Below are 20,116 nucleotides of genomic sequence, written 5' to 3'. Positions count from 1 at the left end.
TTTTTGTCAGGAAGCTCTTTTATTGAAGGGATGTTAAATCTCTTCAATCAAGCTGATTGTATATTTTATATATATATGGGATGATATACACCTGGAAATCAGTGTCATGTTTAGGCACTGTGTATTGCTGTGTCAGCATGCTGTTTTTCTGCATCCACTGGGAGATGTTAAGAGTTCCTCCTCCTAACAAAAGTAATTTCAGGTTAATGTATAAATTTCAGCACCTTGCAGAATACTAACACAAAGCCCTGTCTATTTTTCAAGTCGGAGCTTTAGGTGGTATTTAAATGAGACATAGATTTTCTGCTCAGCCATATCTACAGGGTGAATTTCACCTTTATAGTGCCATAACCATTCGGTTACAGTTCTTGTTGGTATCAATGTTGAATTGAAACTCTAGTGCTATATTTTCTGTTGTCCAACTGGTATAAGTTATTTTGAACTGCTATTGACTGTATTGCTCTAATGTATGTATAGTCATTATTTACTCCTATAAATAATAATGAGTTTTATATATTGAAAATCTCAAAGGTTTTCTCTAGTCTACTTTTTAGGTTTTTTTCCATATTTTTTTCTTGTGTATTTTCCTATGTTACCATACTGTATTTATTTAGAATATGCCTGAAACTATAGTTTCAATTTTCGAAAAGGAATACTAAAGAGGTCTGCATAAAGGCAGAAAGGACAAAGAATAGGTTTACAGAGGAGATGGGTGTTTTATAGTTGGTTTTTTTTTTTGTGAGGAAGGTGCATTTTTTTTTGTAAAATATTCCTTTGACACTGAAATTGAGATACACCCCCTTTCCAATCCTTATTTCAAAACTGATTCCATATGCCAACAGCATAAGAAATCTTTCTTGGGATTTGAATTATTTAACAGTTTCTGATGCTGAAAACCCAGCAGCAAAGCAACACCTAGGAAAAAATGTAAGCTGGCAAGAAAAGAATATTTTGTTGCTGGAAAAAAAATTACTCTGCTCTAGAAGCTTAAAACCCAACACATTCTGAAAAGTGATTAATGCTTGGTGAATTTAGCAGTACATCGTAATCAATTACAAAGCATTGTATAACCATGAGGGATTTTTTGTGTTATCAAAGCTGTGGAATTCAAAGGCAAGTCTGTGATTCTATTTCTGGTTCCAAACCCTGTTTTTGAAGAAAAAGGGTAGATATTTTTGATTTATCTGAAATAAATTATGAATAATAATCTTTGTTATTATTGTGGAACATCGTCACTGTCCATGAAGTCAGTATAGACACCAAGCATGAATATACTTGGAGAAAGAAAATACATTTCCTCCTGATAGTCATGCACAGTTCCATCCAGCCCCCTTCATTACAGGCAGCATTTGCCCATCCTTGCCTGTCCCGGGAGCAGGCAGGGACGAGCAGGCTGCAGCTCTCTGTGCTGTAAGCGTTAGTCCTTCCTGCTCCTCATGCTGGCCATAGTGTTCAGAAAGGAAGACACTGCCCCGAGGGACATCTCCCAGTGCTCAGTGAGGACACGGAGAGTCCCCACTCCTCCTGTAACAGTCCCCTGGGCTGTTCTGAACCCAGAAAGTAAGACGTGCTGGCTTCCAGGTCTCCAAAATATTCCAGGTTAGGGTGACCGGATAGCTTGAGAGCATGTGAAATTCAGTGTACTGGAGATAAATGGTAAACAAAGCCCAATGGAAGAAATAATTTAAGTGTCTTATTCACACTGATGGGTTTTCAGTTACCCTCCTGGGAGGAAAAGGAAATCTAGGTGTCATTCTGGACAGCTTGATAAAGACATCTCTTCAGTGGCAGCCCTCAAGAAATGAATATAGAATACTGGATATATTAAAAAGTAAATAAAGATTAATATGCAGAAAAATATCACAGTGTTATCACATCTTCCATGCTTCTTGTTATCACGTCCTCCCAAGGAGGACACAAGTGAGATATACAGAATATGCTGAAACTAAATATAACAGTTGGGCTTGAATCCCAGTTCTTCCGGACTAGGGTTGATGGCACTCTGAAGTGGGGGAAACTTTTGCCTTCAGGTAAACATTTGCTGAGTACATAGAGTACAAATCGATCCAACACCCAGAGCAGTTTTCCATTCTTTCTGCAGAGAGACACGTTTGCAACAGAATAATCATTTGGCCAAGCCCTCTGACACTTCCTGCCTTCTCCTTTTAAAGTCCAATCAGAATTATGTAGAAGAGAACCACAAGACTCACAGCAGAATAATATCTTTACATCAGATTTAAGAAGATTTTGAAAATTTAATTGTGGGAATAGTGACAAAAGTGTCCAATGCAAGTTCTCCTGCATGTTACTGTACTTTAAGTATAATGCTTATGATATTATTGCTGTATTGCTGTACATTCACAATGGTGTGGTTTACGTCTGTCCAAATGAATATAAGTATTTTTGGATTTACTTTGCTGACCTTTTGCCACAACAGGATGATGTGGATCATGTTACATTATCTGAACAATATGCTCTTATCTCTGTTGTCAAAAGTTGGAGACTGATATGAAATAATAGAGAGTGATCAGAATATATTTAATAACGGGCATACTTTGGAAAACAATTCAGAAGAAAAACTCAAAGTGCTGAATCCAAGGAATTTTTTTGTCTTTAATTTCTAGCATGCATTTACTACTCTTTAGGACACAACCTGTTGATAGTCTTATCTGATTTGCACTAAAAATGTTAGGATCAAAAGATGAGTTGATTCATTTGTAGTTTAGTTATGTAAAATTGTACTGAAAACACTGATTATCTTTTTCCTGAGTTTCCTTTTTTTTTTTCCCTCCCCATTTAGGATGATTATTTCAGAAACTGGAATCCAAACAAGCCTTTTGATCAAGGTAAAGTCAGTACACATTTTGTGGTTGTCTTCTGCTATTTTGTGATAACCCCATATACTTTATGCCTTTCTTCCTCTGTCTGTCCCATGCATTAGTGAAGAGCTATATTCATACTTCCATGTCATTCCCAATTTAGTCACAGTTTGAGGTGGTTTATGTATAAGTGTTTGACTCATCTCTGTATTTTTCAGCCATGTTTTTTTAATCCTCATCCATTCCAGTTTATATTCAATGGTTATATATATGCTTAGAAAGATTCTCTGTAACCATGAATCTTGGTCTAACATGCAATTTAAAACAGGTATCTTCACGTATGTTTTGGTTTTTATTAAAACTTGGCTAAATGAATGCCATAAATGTAATTACTGCATTTGCTAACACTTAAGGGGCCAGTTCTTTGAAGCCAGTTGTAATGTATGAATTTCAGGCCTGGTTTTCAAAAGAAATGTGTGTTGTATATATGCCACTGATTCAGATACAGAGTCTGTAAATGGTATTTTGAGCTTTGTCTTGGTGAGTTGTTCAGTTATGGCAGTACTTCAACAATTTCCAGGCCAGCCACCAAAGGATAAGAAAAAACAATAAAAAATATTCTAATTGTTGTGTCTAGGATAGTGCTGGAAACAACAGCCATGCCAGGAAAAAGAACTTCAAATTGACAATTTAAAAGAGATCTCGGATAACAACTCCCTATCAGGCATTCTGTGCTTGGTGTTCATAGCTAGCAACAGAGTTTACAGATGGGATGGTAAGAGACATTCACTCTAAATAGCATGGATGAACATCGCTGGAAACACTAGTAGCCCTGATGTTGCTAGGTGTGATGGGTTGTATTTGATACTTAAGGTCTCGTCAGTAAAAAACACTGTATGCAAAGAAATCTCAGCAGTCCATCCTCTGAAAGACAGATACAAAAGTTGTGCAAACTGATAGCATGCCATAATTTTGTCCTTAAAATCAGAATATTGTACTTTAACTTGGCTATTTGTTATATTTGTCACTGACACTAAGATTCTGTAACAGTCCATACCAAAGCACCCTCAAAAAGTATGCTGTGAAACCACTTGGGTCTTATACTTCATTATTTCTTAAAGCTTTCTAGAATGTATTTTTTTTCAGGACAAATGTCAAAAATTACATTTTGCACAGCTTCTTTTCATTTGGTAGAACCAGTTATCAGCTGTTTGATTTGTGGAGGATAACACCACACAATATAAAGCACAGGTCGGTTAGCTTCTCTGTTTGCCTTTTGACAGTTGTTCATTTTTCCTGTTTGTAATGTTCAGTGAAGCTCGTATAACTCCTGCTTGAGAACACATACGAGGCAAGGATATTACAGCTGTGAAATCACAGGTAGATGGTAGACTTTTTCCATTGTTTAAGGCATTTTTAGGATCCTGAATTTCTTTGACTAGGTTTAGTTCATTATTCAACATCATGCCTCTGAAATTGCAGAACACCAGTGTCCTAGAATTTTTTTCAAAATGGCATTCTGTCATTCAGAAAGGAATGATCCTGTACATGGTAAATACAGTACAAATGAATTTCAGTCATGTAGATCCATTGCACAGTCCTCCTTTCTTTTGGATCCTGTGGTGAAAGTTAAGTGGCATTCAAGTACAGTGTGAGACTTCCTTTGCCCTTCAGAATGTGAAGTGTCTATCTGGATATGTAATTGCTGTGATTGTACATTCAGAAATTGTATTACTGCAAGCAAATTGCTTAGGCAAATTATTGAGCAGGCAGGTAGCTTTTTTTTCTTTTAAAAAAAAAAAAAAAGCTCATCGTGAAACAGTCACAGTGAGGTATACAGAAGGAAACAACAAATTGTAATGTCAATGGCCTTCTCCAAGCATGACTCGTGTCTGGTGTCACTGAGATTTAACCAGTGGATAATGGTGAAGAAATATTAGATAATATCAGTGTTGCATAATTGCAGGAGGTGCCCAATAGTTTAGTTAGTTGCCAATTTTTTAATAACTGCTTAAAAAAAAAAAAGGCAAGTCCTGTTACAGCAAAACATGCCTCTGGAAATCAAGTAGTATGAAATTATAGTTGTGAATCATGCCACAAATGAGAAGAGAGTGTGTCAGTTAAGAAGGAGAAGGAAAGGCATGAACAAATGAATAAAGGGGTAACTAAATAAATGACAGGCCAGTGGACGAGACAAAACCACAATGCTTTCTTTATTCACTTTCAATTTGAGCTTTGGCGGTCATTTATTTTACAAGCAGGAGTCATAAAAGGGAGCAGATTTGCCGATGAGAGTTCGAATCTTCAAAATTACTAAAGTGTTTAAGAAGATGATACCCATTGGAAGTCTCTGAAGGTGCTTTTGAAAATTTCACTTTATATCTATTTCTATATTTCACTGCCAAACATGTTCCTTGTATTGTCTGTAGGTAGCTCGCAAGAGTATCATTGGGGGCTTACACATGTTAGAGCTGAAGAGTGTAGATTCTCTGTCTTTATGGAAATGGAACTTCAGTGTCAAAGGAAAAGGAAATATGATGTTTTTGTCAAGGCATATATCCACAGAGATTTTCAAAGGCATTTGAGGGATTTAGGATTACAAATCCTATTGACTTCAAATGGAACTTATGCTCCTACCACTTTCAGAGGCCTTGTGACCCTCTTGTCTTCCCAAGAGGAAAAACAAAAAAGTAAATCCTGGCAAAATATTGCAAAAAGATTTTGAACTGACATGCTTTAAAACAGTCTTGTTCATTGTGTTACTGAGATGTCTGACTCTGGGCAAAAACACAAATCGTTTTAGAGAATCTAAAATCACACATGGATACCTTGAAGCAATACAAAGACTTGTACATCTGTTAAAGATTCCTGTCTCTTTACAAAGAAAAGGATCATTTCTCTTAGTGTAAAATTTCTCCAAGACTATGGATAGTCTTTCGTCAGAAAGTAGAATGCAGACTAGGCAACGCAGTCTGAGCGTGATACTCTGCCTTGCGCAGAGATCTGTGCACTGCTTTTGTCTCATTTAAATCTTACAAATGGATTTTATTTGGCCAGTAGGTCATTCTTTTTGACAAAGAGGTCACTACTCTTGCCCGTGGTAAAATTCACCCTGACTAGAATGTTAAAATAGCCACTCATACCTTTCTAAAGAGATATCTTACACAAAAAAATTACCTTTGAAAACTGTTGCTTGGTTTAGTTACGTATATGTGAAGCACATGAGTCTTTAGCCACTGACACCCATGTTGTTGTCACCCAAAAAATGAAGAGAAATCACATCCTGTTGCTGCTTTGGTCCTTATGAATCAAATGCTGGCAAGACTAATCCTTAGTTCGCATTTACATATAGACATATATATGTGTGTAAATGTGTATATACTATATATACATGTATATAGAGAGAGTACCGTTTAAATAGGAAGTGCTGAGATGAAGGAAGGAGTGTTTGCTTTCTCTTTTCCAGGTGTTTTCCACCACAGGTTTAATTTCTATTGTTTTCCACACAGAGAAAAAAGAATAGTGAGAAGAATTTGTTCTAGATGTTTTCTGTGGTACAAGATACAAGAAAATTGTTTAATCTGTCTTTAGTCTTTACTTCTCCACCTTCCCTGCCCTGACATTTTTTTCCACGTTGTTCCTTTTGGCTTTAGGGTGATTAAATGCCCCTTATACTCTTGTATGATTTTGGAGATAGAAAAACTTTTATTTTATATTCTTTAGGGTTCTTCTATCCAGAGAGCCTGTGCAGATCCTGTGGTGAGGACCCCTAGCTTGCTCCTGTGAACTCAGTAGCAGCTCTGTGTTCTCACCACACAATTGTTATTTTCAGAGATGTCCCAAAGGCAGATTTTAACCTCACAGTGCCAAAGTTCTTCCTACAGTGATTGCAGAGAAAAAACTTCTCCAGTGGGTGAGTGAAAGCAGACAACTGCCCTTCTCTCTGGGTTATATGGGGAATCTGAGTCTAGCATCACTAAACTAAGGCTAACTTGTGTGAATACCCACTCTTTGGGACAGATTTACAAGTTTTTAATGTTTAAAATCTATTTCTCAATTCTAAATCTAAAATCATGTTTCAATATTCTAATTGTGAAGTCTTTATTTGGAAGCCAGACTGTAGAATCACGATGAAGGAGCTGGAAGGGCAGGGTTTAGAAGTAACTGAGGTGGCTAGCACCTGCCAGAAGTGATCTCGCAAGGCAGCTGGAGGATTCAGTATGCTTTACAGATTTAAAAACCAGCAGTAGTCAGAGGTTTTGAAAATGAGCAGAGTTCTGCTTCTAGGCTTGTACTTCATTTGCATCTTTTAAAGAAGAGTCTGCTGGGTCCAACCAACTGTATACTTTTCTAGAAAAAAGCTAGCTTTATTCAGCAGATTGAATTATTTAATTATGCATTTAAAAACAATAGCAGTGTAATCAAGCTGTCTGCTTTCTGCTTGCAATCCAGAGAGAAATATCTGCATGTACATCTCAAGAAAAGAAATGCCTTGTTTTGTAAAATAGCATACATGACTTCCACTGAAACAACCCCTAGAGTCACACGAAGTATCTTTGCATAACGTGCCTTTTCAAGGGAAGTCAACTTGAATGGTTCAGCTGCGTCTTGGAGGGTACTTGAGTGATCAGAATTTATTTTTAGCCTAGCTACCAGCCCAGCTTTTTATTCATCTTGAACCCAGGAGAAACCAATAGAAAGGTGAGCATCTTACTAACTGAACCAAGCTAACGAGGCATTTGGACTGGAGAAGGCAAGAGAGCGTATAGCCTGAAAATGATTGCTAATCATTAATATTGAACTCAATTCTGTCAGAGTTGCAGAAGGCAGAAAGCAGAAGAGTGGAAGGGGCAGGTTAGTCAGGATTTTAAAATATGAATCAAAGGGTTGTGGTTTTTTTTTTCTGACAAGGTCGTTTGAGAGTTCTGAAGGAGCTTGACAGCTAACTTGACATACTTTCCTAGTGTTCTCCATCTACATTGGAGAAAGAAAAGAGGGAATCGGGGAGAAAGTTTAGTTTAACGTTCTCAAGTCAGAGATTTTGTTATGGTAATTAAATGTGTCTGACATTCTGCACCTATTCAGGCTTGTTAGAAAATGGACTCATTAAGACTTTATGTATTATTATAAGTGAAAACTGTTAAAAAAGAAGTTTAAGTTATTGAAAAATTCTGCTAAAAGCCACCTCTCAATAGCTGTAGTAAATTCTTGTACAGACAAATAGATGATATTATTTTTTTTTTATAAGATGCACAAATAACAGTACGTTTTGTTAGGCTTAAAGGTGCTGGAAACAGTTTGGAATGGTGTTCAATTTGCTTTCCATATGGCTCTTTTTAAAGCATCGTTACCCAGAACATAGGAACCGTGTAAGTAATGGGATGCACTTTGTATTGCAGATACAAAAGCGTTGAATCCAAAAAATGTTTAGACCATTGAGCTGCCGTTATTATTAACAACAAGGACACAGAGGGGGAAAAGACTTGATTCTGTTGTAGCACTGAGCTTTTTCCCACTTCTGTGCCTAAAACCATCCACTGAACTGTAGAATTGCCTGTTCGAGTAGGTACAAATCTCACCCTTTCCATTTTGATTGTGACACAGTCAGTTGATTGCAGTGGGCTGAGCAGACCTGAGTCTCCTACCTTGACCTTGCCTCCTGCACTGAGGCAAAGAGACTGGCTAGAAACATGGTAAAATTTTACCCATCGCTGGTGATAGCAATCCCCAAGCTGCTGGGCTTCTCAGGAAAAGAAGCTACTGATCAGAAATAGTCTGAACTTTCCCCCTTGTCTTTCAGCCTTTGTCTTTATTTTCACTGTCTTTATTCCCAATCCTCTTCCCTAGTAACTGAGAAGTCCGGACAGGGATATTATTTCTTAGGGCTTTCATTATCTGCCTGGGGAGCATGGGAAATAAAAAAATTCTCAAATCCCTCTTCCAGCATACTGTGTGAAAGTCTTCATCTGTCTGAATTGGACCTATCAATGACTGAGTCTCATGTCAGACATGCTCATGTAGACTCGACTATCATTATTAATTACAGTCATGAACTCGTATCATTTCAAAGAATTCCCCTTGAGCACTAATGAAAGTCTGAACTGGCAAAATACCCTCACTTTTGAAGAGGAAACACTGCTTGTGAGTGGATTGCGGCCTCCAGCATAGCATAGCCTATGACTTTCACAGTCCAGCAGCCCCATGGAAGTGAATTTGTCAAAATTAGAGCTTTATATCTAGAGATGGATATATTGGTATTCATATTTCCTCTCCTTCCATGTTGAATTGTACCTATGTCTTTCCCATGTCTAATTGGCAAATCCAGACTCCAGAAATGGCCTCCTGCAGCTGTGCAGAATAAAGTTTGCCTAAAATTCATAAGCCTTCGGAAACAAAAAGGATGATAATGGGAAGCCTGTGATGCAGGATGAAAATCATAGAACCTGCAATTATTTTTGAACATGTAATTTTCTGTTAGCCCAGTTAAGATGTTCTTTCAGAAAAGCCTGAATAAATTCCTTTCAGACAGTTGTTTAGTACTGTACACATCTCTAGCCACAAATATATGTTAGTTTTATAATAAATGTTTTCTATTGCTGTGCCTCAGATGGCAGATTTCAATTGAATAACTTATTTTGCAATTTATTTTTTGACTGTGGTTGAATTAGTTTTAGAGGCTTATTCATAGGACAACTGCACATGAATTATGTTTGTAAATCTTCAGTAAATCAGTACAATTTTAAAACATGCTAACTGAATCAACGGAAAACAATAGCTAAGATGTAGCACATGAAGTGTACTATCTTCCATCAAATGCATTTCAAGCACATATGGTTGCTCATATTCTCCAAACAGGTGCATGCGGTTCTCTTCATGTGCTAGAAGCATATTAAATTTCTTCCAAGCTTGTAAGGAACCAATTTTGTCATTAAATATGGCATCAGAAGTGACAGAGATGGGGTCCCTGTCTGTGATTGTATTATGGCTGATGTGCTTTGAACTAAGACAATGATCGATAGGTTGCTTGTCTAGTATTTTATTAGTACTTGGGGAACACTTGTTAGTTTTGTCAATAATGGTGCTGGCTTTCTTTTAATACCTCTTACTTCACTGACTGTGAAGCAGACATGATTTTTAAAGGGAAATTCATGCCTCCCCGTGCTCATCCAGCTCCCATTGAAGTAAATACATTTTGGGGAATATCACAGGGCCCAACCCTGCTCTCATTGACATCACTTAGTGAGCAGGGGTCTCCTTCCCTTTGCTTCAGTTCCGTATATAGGAGTTCATTTTTGGAAACTTACTTAAACTTTTAAAAGTGAAGCGTGTTTGGAAAATACATACCTGCAAAGCATCCTTCCTTATTTGCAGTAAGAGACACCCCAGTGTATTGTTGAAACTAGCTGCTTCAGTTTGTCTTCTGATTTAACGAGGCCAAACCAATCGGGGGTAAAATCTTCAGCTTTGAAATATTATTTGACTTAAATATTGGATGGTGTAGCATTAGATTTATATTGCATGTCAAAGTGATTTTTAAATCACTAGCCAGTCAGAAGAGTAATTTGCACACTATTTAAACACGTTTATATGTTTGTGAGTTAATAGGTGATTACTAACTGTCATTTGATTCCAACTGAAAAACAGGAACTCCTGTGGAGAATGAAAGTAGAAGACAGAGTGACAATGGCCATAAAAAGGTATAATGCAGAATTTTTAGGATGAGAAGAACATCAAAGTAAAGACAAATTATTTCAAAATTAGGTTTCAGTAAAGTGAGTATTGGCAAGGCAGAAATTAGAGGAAGAAACATGAGGATAATTGGCATTTCCTCAGTATAGAAGGCACAAATGTGAATTACCCAAAAGCCAAGAGCTTGGTTAATGATAAGGCTCTTAGTGACTGCAGTGGCAAGAAGTTACATAAAGGAAGTGCAACTAGGTTGAACTCTTAAGGGAGCGCAAACAGTAGCCCCAAACACAGAAAGCCAAGTGTAAAATAAGGTGTTTGGGCAAGGATTTAAGAATAACAATGTTTTACAAGTGTATTACAAGGAAAAGAAGAATCAAGAAAAACGATGGCTCACTGCTCAGTGGAGAGAGATGCTTATATAAAGGCATTGCTGAGACCAAAGCATTGTTACCTGTCTTTGTTTGGCTTTCACTTAAAAGATCAGCTGTGACCAGGTGGCTATCGTGGTTAGTATCTTCATCTGAAGCGTACAATTCTGGATCAGGGAAAGAATGGGCTTGAGTAAATTCTAAATTTGCAAATTGGCTGAAACTGATATAAGGGTTAAGTGAATTGGCTGAAATAATTTTAAAGATACTAGAAGTTATCTTTCAAAATTTATGAAATCGTAGAAGACTGGGAAAGCACAAGCAGCGTGCATACTTTTGAAAGTTAGGAAAAGGAAGAAAATAGGAAATTATATCCTGTGAGTTGAACCTGAAATCCTGAAAAAAATATACTAGAATAAATACTAAAGCAAATATTTGTTAGCATCGAGAAGATAAGGGGATGAATAAAGCTGGTATGGATGTCAAACTAAACTAATTTTCTTCTGTGACATTGACAGGCCTTGGGACTCAGGGATAAGGTTGCAGTATCACATATCTTGACTTTAATAAGGCTTTTGACATTGGCTTACATTACTGTCTTATAAGCAAGTTAAAGAAATATTGTCTAAAGAAATAATTATGAGCTGGGTACAAAATCAATTGGAAAACTACATTCTGGTAGTAGCTGTCAATGGTTCAACTTCAGACTGGAAGGATAAATTGAGTAGGGTTCCTCTGTGATCTATTTTGGTCCAGTATTATCCACCATTTCCATTAAATTGTAGATGTTGAAATTAGTATGCTTATTAAATGTAACACAGCAATAAAATTCACAGACTCTTAAGAAATTTGAGAAATGGTCTGAAAACAAAGGATAAAGTTCAGTCTGGGCAGATGCAAAGTTGTTAGGTAAGGATAATCATCCGCACAAAACAGGATGAAAAACAATTGGATAGTAATAAATTCAGAGAAAAAGGGTAGGGGATTACAGTGGATTACAAATAGAACATGAGTCAACAATGTCATTCTGTTGCAAAAAAGGCAAATGTTGCACTGGCACATGTAACTATGAGTAATCCTTCGCCTCTAGTCAGCGCCAGTAAGACCTTGGCTGGAATATGTTGTCCAGATTTGAGTACCAGGCTTCTAGAATAATATGAACCAACTGGAAAAGAACCCAGAGAAAAGTAACAGATATGATCTGAGCTGCAGAAAATATACTCTGTGAAGAAAGACTGAAAGAGAGGAGCACCTCCTCTGTGGAGAGAAAACAAACAAACAAAACAACCCACAAATCCTATTTTCAAATACATAAAATTAACTGCAAAGCGGAGGAATTGTTCTGCGTCCGTTGTGGATACAACAGGGAGCAATATGTTTACATTGCAGCAAAGGAGATTAATTTTAGCCTTTGTGATGACAGCAGTACTTAAGCATTGGGAGAGATGTTTTAAAGAGGATGTAGAGTCTCCGTCTCTGAAGGTGTTCTGAAATGTGTTAGATAAATGTCTTGCAGATAATGACACATTGATAGCTGGTCTAGCTATGGAGAAGGGGAATGGAATCAGCATCCTTCCCAGAACTGCCATTCTAGCACTGTGATTCTGTGATTGTATTTTGATTAATGGAAACTAGCTAATTTCATTGAAAGCACAGAAGAAGTGCTGAAGAAGGTATTTCTTAAAATAGATTTCCAGTCAAAGCAAAGAAGGGAAAATAAATGAATCGGTATCCTTGACAGACATTTTGGCACCACCTGAAAAAATACAGGTTCTCATTTGATGGGAGTAATGTGCATAAACTTCCAGATAGATACTAACCATGGTTGTCACAGGCTTGCAAACCTCCCTGGATGTAAACAGGGACTGGCAAAAGGCAGCCTGTTTTCTCTGACTGCTTCTCCGTATCTCACCTACTTTCTAATACAGAGTCAGGAGAACTTCCTATGGGTGTTTTGGTACTTGGATATTAGCGGGGTTTTTTGTCTAGGCAGGAATAAAGGTCATGATCTAACCCTAAGGTTAAACATTTGGATGAACATCAGTTCTCTTTGAATTCATTAGATAAAACATGACAGTGAATGTGTATTTAGCAATTAAATCTCCTTCTGCTATAAACCCAAGTGCCCAGGTCATCAGACCACTAACTGAATTACAGCTATATTTCTCCCTGTTCTTATTGCTTCAGATTAAACATATTTGCACAAAATAGTATTATTTCTGCTCTAATCTGATTGCTTTCATTCTAGATTTTCAGTCCTTGGTGATTTGGAAAGTTATTTTAAACTTGAGAATTTTCCTTCTCAAAACCTCTGTTTGTGGATTTGATCTGTTTTATTTAGGGGAGATTAGTAAGCAGCATTGTTGTCTTACGTATGTGCATCCTTGCAGTGGTTCTTTAGCCGTACGAGAGCCATGTGTACAGATGAAGTGCTGCCCCAAAATCTGGAGCTGTCATGTTCACTTTAACTGCAAGGCAAGACAGTAGAATCAAATCTGTTAATATAAGTAGGTTGTGTTCCTGAGATAGCTTTAATTTATAAGCTGAGCAGTTGAATCACTTAGTCCCTCACTAATCTTATCCTTAACAACAGATAAACAGAACTCTGAGAAATGGATGTACAGATAAGCAATCCTAGGGATCATTGCACATTACAGCAATCTTTAATGCAATGTGAGTAAGCATTATTGTAATTATTTTAATGTGATACCTCAATGCGTTCATGGAGTTTCTCCTTTCTTTTAATTGCTGGGAGTTTAACAAAAAATCAGAAAATGCATGTCGTAGTCTCTAAGAGCAAATGTATCTTTGCTGTGAAGGCTCCAGCATCTAAGCCCGTTTCTCTGTTCGGTGGGGACCTTTGTAACGACCTTTCGTATTTAAAACCAACCAATGGAAGGTTGCTGATGCAGGCTGCAGAAGTCTGCAAAACTGAGAAAGGGAAGAACCCTTGCTTTTCATAATGTTAAATACAAACATCTCGGAAAAAATGTGTCTGCTTCCCTCTCAGTAGACCATAAAGCCACCTAAACAATCGGTAAATAGGTAGTAAAAATAAGTAGTAAGAATTAAGTAACTGTTATTTGTTAATTGTGTTCTAAACTCTAGCACTATACAGTTACAGTATATTCACTCTAACCCATAGGACCTGTTTATCCTCAAAATCCAGATTATATTTATCTATCTCAAAGGACAGCGTGATGCAATAATTGTGTATTAATTCTGTAAGCAACGTTTCCATCTTTTATTTTATCAGTCATCACCACCTTGCATCCTGAACATTAATGGCAGAACTGCAAAATATCCATTCTTCTGTAGGTGCCAATGCATTTGTTTCTCTCCCTCCCTCCTGGTTTTTCTACAGTTTGCCTGACATACAATTGTGTCATGGTTTAACCCCAGCCAGCAACTGGGCACCACGCAGCCGCTCACTCACTCCTCCCCGCTCCCAGTGGGACAGGGAGGAAAATCAGAAAAATAAAAGTAAAGCTTGTGGGTTGAGATAAGAACAATAACTAAAATAAAATATAATAATAACATTAAGAAAAAAAATAATAATAGTAATGAAAAGCAATATAATTAGAAAAAGAGAGAGAAATAAAACCCAAGAGGAGTGATGTCCAGTGCAGTTGCTCACCACATGCTGACTGATGCCTGAGCAGCGATCGGCCCCCCTGGCCAACTCCCCCCAGTTTATACACTGAGCCTCACATCCCATGGTGTGGAATAGCCCTTTGGCCAGCTCGGGTCAGCTCTCCTGGCCATGCTCCCTCCCAGCTTCTCGTGCACCCCCTCGCTGGCAGAGCATGGGGAATGGAAAAGTCCTTGACTTAGGATAAGTGCTACTTAGCAACAACTAAACCATCAGCGTGTTATCAACATTATTTTCACTCTAAATCCAAAACGCAGCACCCTACCAGCTACTAGGAAGAAAATTAACTCTATCCAAGCCAAAACCGGGACAGAATGCTACAAGAGTCACATGATGATACTCTGCAGTATGCCCTTAGAAAAAGACATTGTATTTTTATCTAGTTTTTCAAGAGGCAGTGCTCTTTTTAAATTTAAACTTCCCAGCAGCCCTTCACTGGGGTGAATAGCCACAGCAAATATCCAGCAGATAGCCATTTATACAACCCAAAGCCAAATGCTCTTATTCACCCTCCAGGTTGTCTTTGTTAACTGTTCCATAGTTGCTTACTTAAATAAGCTCAAGTTACTTCAGTAACCTTGAGTGTTTAAAAATCTTTGCTTAATTAAGCGAGAGTTTTCCTAAATCTTGGGAGATTCTCAGGTTGCTGACATAAAAATGCAAGGTTAAAAAAAGTGCTTATCTCCAGCAATACTGAGACTGTCTGGTCCTTTTGCATGCGCTATGCATCAAGGAGAAGATTGCTGCTTCTAACCCTTCAAATTGCACATTTTGCATCAGTTTCAGCTAATTTTTTTTTTTTTTTTCTAGCTTGGTAAGAAAATATCCTATCTATCTGAATGTCCACTTGGGCTGACAGCTTTTACACAGGTCAAACCATTAGAAGTATCGAAGTAAAACCATGAAAAGCTGTGTTCAAGGAAAGCCATGAAAAGCAACAAGTCTGTTTGAAAAATACCGGCAGGACCTTAACCTGGATGATACATTCTAGTATCAGAAACATAAATATATTCGTCTTGATAGTTTAGAGCATAAAGATCATGAGTTACTACTTTTCATCTTTAGATAGTTCCTCAGTAGAACTCCTAAATATGCCATTGCTACTTGCTGGGTATAGGCTGTGCTTAGTTGTTCTCACTCCTAATTGCCTAACTTTATTCCCAGCTTCATCATTATTCTGTTGCAAGAAACGTGACTTGATATTTAGATAAACGTTTTTCATTTTCTTTATGTTTCTCCTTCTGAGCTGCTTTTTCATAATGTGGTGCTTCTAGTGTATTTTCCTGCACAGGACTGTGCCAATAACATTTTTCCAATGCCTATAAATAAATTAAGTATACTGTGGTTTGAAAGAGCAATTGCTATCAGTTGGTGTTCCACTACCTACAAAACATTTTATCTTCTTTCAGTTTCTATTACTTTGCTCTCCCTTGACTTTGTATAGGAAGTTGTATTCCCGGTTGGTGTCATGTGGTGCATTTGTGTGTAGCATGCTTGATGTATAGAACTATTGCAGACACCTAGTGCAGATAGCTCCGCTTTTGAAATTGTGTTGACGATGAACTTTTTGACAGATGGAGCTGCTGATACGATTTGGAAGTAGGCCTGTTTGTATCACTCAGGTACTCCATTTTGTGAAATGGAAGAAAAATAAAAGTTTGAGATGAAAGAGGAGAGAGAGGCCACCCATCTGTTGGAAGCAGAGAGCTTGTGCCCAAAAGGAGGAATGCATTCGAGAGTGCATTTCTATATAGAAACAACATATAACAATACAACAAGTAAATTCCTTTTCACAGGCTGCACATTTAAACAGAACATAGTTGCTCAACTTCATCTCATCTTCACAGTTACCTGAAAGCCAGATGCCTAGCCTGAAGTAGCTGTCCTTTTTGTCTTTGTAGCAGACACTGAAATAACATGTTTCAGATGAGGAAGCCACCTTGAGGTCTAGCTAAGACTAATTAACTTTCAGAAGGCTAAAGTTAGATGGAATCAGACATCGCACAGATCCTGTCCAGGAAAGCAAGATGCACGTGAGGACATCTTCTAGACACTGTGATCTCAACTTCTCCAGAAAACAGGTCAAAAGCACCATGGTTGTTAAATTTGAGGATCCTGTCTGTGTTTTGAAGCTCAAATTGAGTGAATTTTGTGCTTGAAACTACTGTGTTTTGTGGAAGAGATGGCGCAGTCCAGGAGAGAAGTTATGCAGGTTATTGTTGTAGTTCATTATGTGACCTGCCGTTTTTGCGGGAGGGATGCTGCAGTCCGGAAGTGTTGAGTGGATTAGCGTAGTGGTACCGACTATGCTGTACGTAGTCTTGATGCAGGGTCCTCGATTCTTTTCAGTTTCCTGCATTCCCCAGTTGTTCTGGCTTCCCTCCAGAGTCGCTTCCCTCTGAGTCACCCTTAGTTATAGGATGGGACAGACAATACCTCCATAGTGACAGGTCTGGTTTTGGATGTGCTGTTGCTATTGTTGGTGCCCACAGTGTGCTCGTTCAGGACATTTGTGATTATGTTTACACTTGATGATCAGCAGATTGTTTGCATGGTTTCCCTGTGAACAAAACCTGTTCAAGGTCCGTTCTGTTGGTTGGTACAAGAGATGGGTCATACATTGTCTACTTCTGCTAAACAAAGGTAAAGTTCACAGGCTTACACCAACAGCTATGCTAATTAGACAGAACTCATGTTAGTTTATACACCAACACAAGATATTTCAAAATTCCTTCATCTGTGTTTTCTGAAACATTAAAGAACAACAAATTCTGCCAGGCTTTCAAATGAAGAAGAGAACTGAAAGGAAATGTGTGACATTAAATAACCATGACAGCTGTCCCATACCAGCGGGATTCTCCTGGAACACACTCCTCTAAGCATTTGTATCATCTTTGTGAAGGCCAGAGTGTTTGAAGATTACCCAGCTATGAATATGGTAAAGCACCAGATAGTCAGTGGGGGAAAAAGTGTGTTGGGGTGAAGGCTGCAGGAGCTGAAAGTTTATGATAGTGTCACTTTTACTGTTTTCCTTTGAGTTGGGAAGAGATGAGGAAGAAGGAGAGAGCTGAGAGAAGTGAAAATGAAGTATGCAGTAGGTGTTGTTCAACACTTTGAAAAAGAATCAGATAGCTTAATAATGGATTTTCTGTGTGACAGTCCTTTGACATAGCTGACTTTTACCTGTCCATTAATATGCTGTCTGCTTTGTCAATCTAGCAAAGAGGAAAGAGTCTTTTGCTTGCTTTTCTGAAAGAACTGGCATTCTGTGATCTCTATGCAGCTCTTAAATTAAAAATTATTGTTTTGAATTAAAATACTGAATCCAGACTCTCCAGACATTAAGATATGAAGTTTTTATCTCACTTCTAGTTAGTATTCAGTGAAAGAAGGGATGGGGTTTCAGGAGGTTGCTGGAGCAAGGTAGTACAAGATGGAAATACTGCTTTCTGTGTGGTGGGGACGCCAAGAAGAGAAGATTTAAAGGTATGTCTGGAGCAAAGGTTTTTCTTACGAGAACATTTCTATTAATTTTTGGGATGTCTACGTTAAATTCTATTTTGGTGTCTCCCTCCATGTGTTTGTCCAGCACATTGGCACAATAAGATGTTTCAAAAGTAAATTATTGAAAATTAAAGTCTGAAATATTCACAAGTGTGTTTTTTTGAAGGCACTGAATAATTATAAGAGGCTGTTCTTATACATAGGCAATTTCCTCAATGATAAGAACTCTTAGTTTGAGAAATTAATTTTCAGTATGCTGACTAAATAAAAAAGTTCATTAAAATCTTTGTATCATCTCTAGTAGGGAACTAATAACAATGTTTTGTCTTGTATTTCAATTATGGTAGATGTGAATTTAACTAGTATTTTAATAAAAATTAGTAGTAGCATTTATTTTCCATTGAGTAGTGTGAATTTACGTGTCATGTCTGAAACATAAAGAGCCTAGGGTGTGGATGTGTGTGGTGAATGGATTTTATTTTAATGAATTATAATATAATTGCCCTGTCTTGGCAATTAAAGTTGGGCATTAAATCTTAATTCATTAATTCCTTTGCATCCCTTTTTTCTTTGGGGAGAGCGGAGGAAGTACTAAAAATTCCTTTAAGCTTATAAAGCTGGAAGACGTGTATGACAAATAGATTTAAAACGGATTACTAAGAGGTAGAACACAAAGGCAGAATTACATCAGTGTCAAATTCTGCCCTCAGTTATGTGCAGGCTCCTTGGTGAATTTACAGTGATTTAAATTTAGCTTAGACTTGCATTACTTGGGTGGAAAATGCATGCTCATTGGGTATTGCTCTTTTTCAATCTTTCTGATATGAACCTGACTACTGGGCATTTGTATCACGTGCATTTTCCTATCCGTGTAGACATCATATATTATGAGAATAGTTGAGCAAATTTGAGCCGAATGAGCTTCTCCTTTTTAAACTTAGGTGGATTGCTTACCTTGGCTTGCAGATTTAGCCCATTTCTCCTCTGCCAGATAAAAGTACAAAGGTACAAAAGCAGTGCTGATAATGTTGGTAGAAATATTGAAAATGTTTGAGGGATTAGGAAGCCACCTTCTCATCTCTGGCCCTCGCTTAACGCAGTAGTCACAGCAGTGCCTCAGATCTCTTCATCAGTTCTGCTGGAGGTGTACTTCTGAGGAGTGACCAGTACCCTGGTTGCCTTGTTGTCTCTCGTATGTGTGTGGGCATATTTATTTCAGCAGAATTGGACTAAGCTGGGGTTAATACGATGGTGTCTGAGGTATCTGGCCTCATTCTTCAAATGTTTATGAACTATAAGGTCATGGATTTGAAAGAAGTTTTAAAGTGAATAAAGCACATGAAGCAGAAGGATTATGCCTGTGTCCCATTTTGTAGTTCTGCTTTTCAGTGTGGTTTTCTAGGGGATGACTTCATAGCAGAGACTGGAAAAATATCAGTAGTCCAGCCATTAAAAGATGAGCATGTGACCAGATCTCTGACTTCCAGTTTCCTAGCAAAGATGCCATAAATAATCTGCAGATCCAGAGGTAGTGATGAGCTCAGCATGATCCCAAAGTTTGACAGTCTTAGTTCTGTTCTTCTAAGTGCTGTCTGATGCTGTTATGTGCTGCGTCCTTCCACTGAAGCAATTTCACACCTCATCTGCTAGAGATGAAAATGGCAGGGAACAAACTATAAATCCAGCAAAATCTTAGTTTAGTAGATATATCATCCTATCAGAATCTTTTCACATAAATAATTAGTTCATCACTTCCTCAATCCACTAAACTTGCAAAGCTTTAGAAATGACACAGGGTGACGTTATCTCAAGAGACTCTCAAGGAGTTAGCTAATCCACCCCTTCCCTCAAGGCAGCATTAACCGTATCTGCATCATTCCTGACACTTATTCACTGTGTTCTTGAAGACCTTCAGTGCAGGACGCTCCACGCTCTCCCCCACAATTTATTCTGGTACTCTCCTCTGGTACTCCTAACGATTAGAAATTTGTAACTTGAACTTTCCTTTTTGCAGTTCAGACCTTTGAATTGAAAACTTTTGTGTTGTGTGCCACTGACATGACAAACAATTGGATGCCACCTTA

At 37.8% G+C, this 20,116-nt stretch overlaps 1 protein-coding gene across 1 annotated transcript in view; it reads left to right on the top strand.

Moving 5' to 3' along the window:
- Positions 1-20,116, top strand: part of SPOCK1 (SPARC (osteonectin), cwcv and kazal like domains proteoglycan 1) — a 322,590-nt gene that overhangs the window by 105,788 nt on the left and 196,686 nt on the right. Inside the window, exon 3 of the mRNA XM_074883470.1 lies at positions 2,801-2,846. Coding sequence (XP_074739571.1) covers positions 2,801-2,846 — 46 coding nt within the window. The remainder of the gene's footprint in view (positions 1-2,800; positions 2,847-20,116) is intronic.

This window comes from Strix uralensis, chromosome 14 (genome assembly GCF_047716275.1).
Source record: "Strix uralensis isolate ZFMK-TIS-50842 chromosome 14, bStrUra1, whole genome shotgun sequence".
Lineage (NCBI taxonomy): Eukaryota > Metazoa > Chordata > Aves > Strigiformes > Strigidae > Strix > Strix uralensis.
The sequence above is the reverse complement of the archived record's forward strand: the minus strand, read 5'-3'. Positions and strand labels throughout refer to the sequence as shown.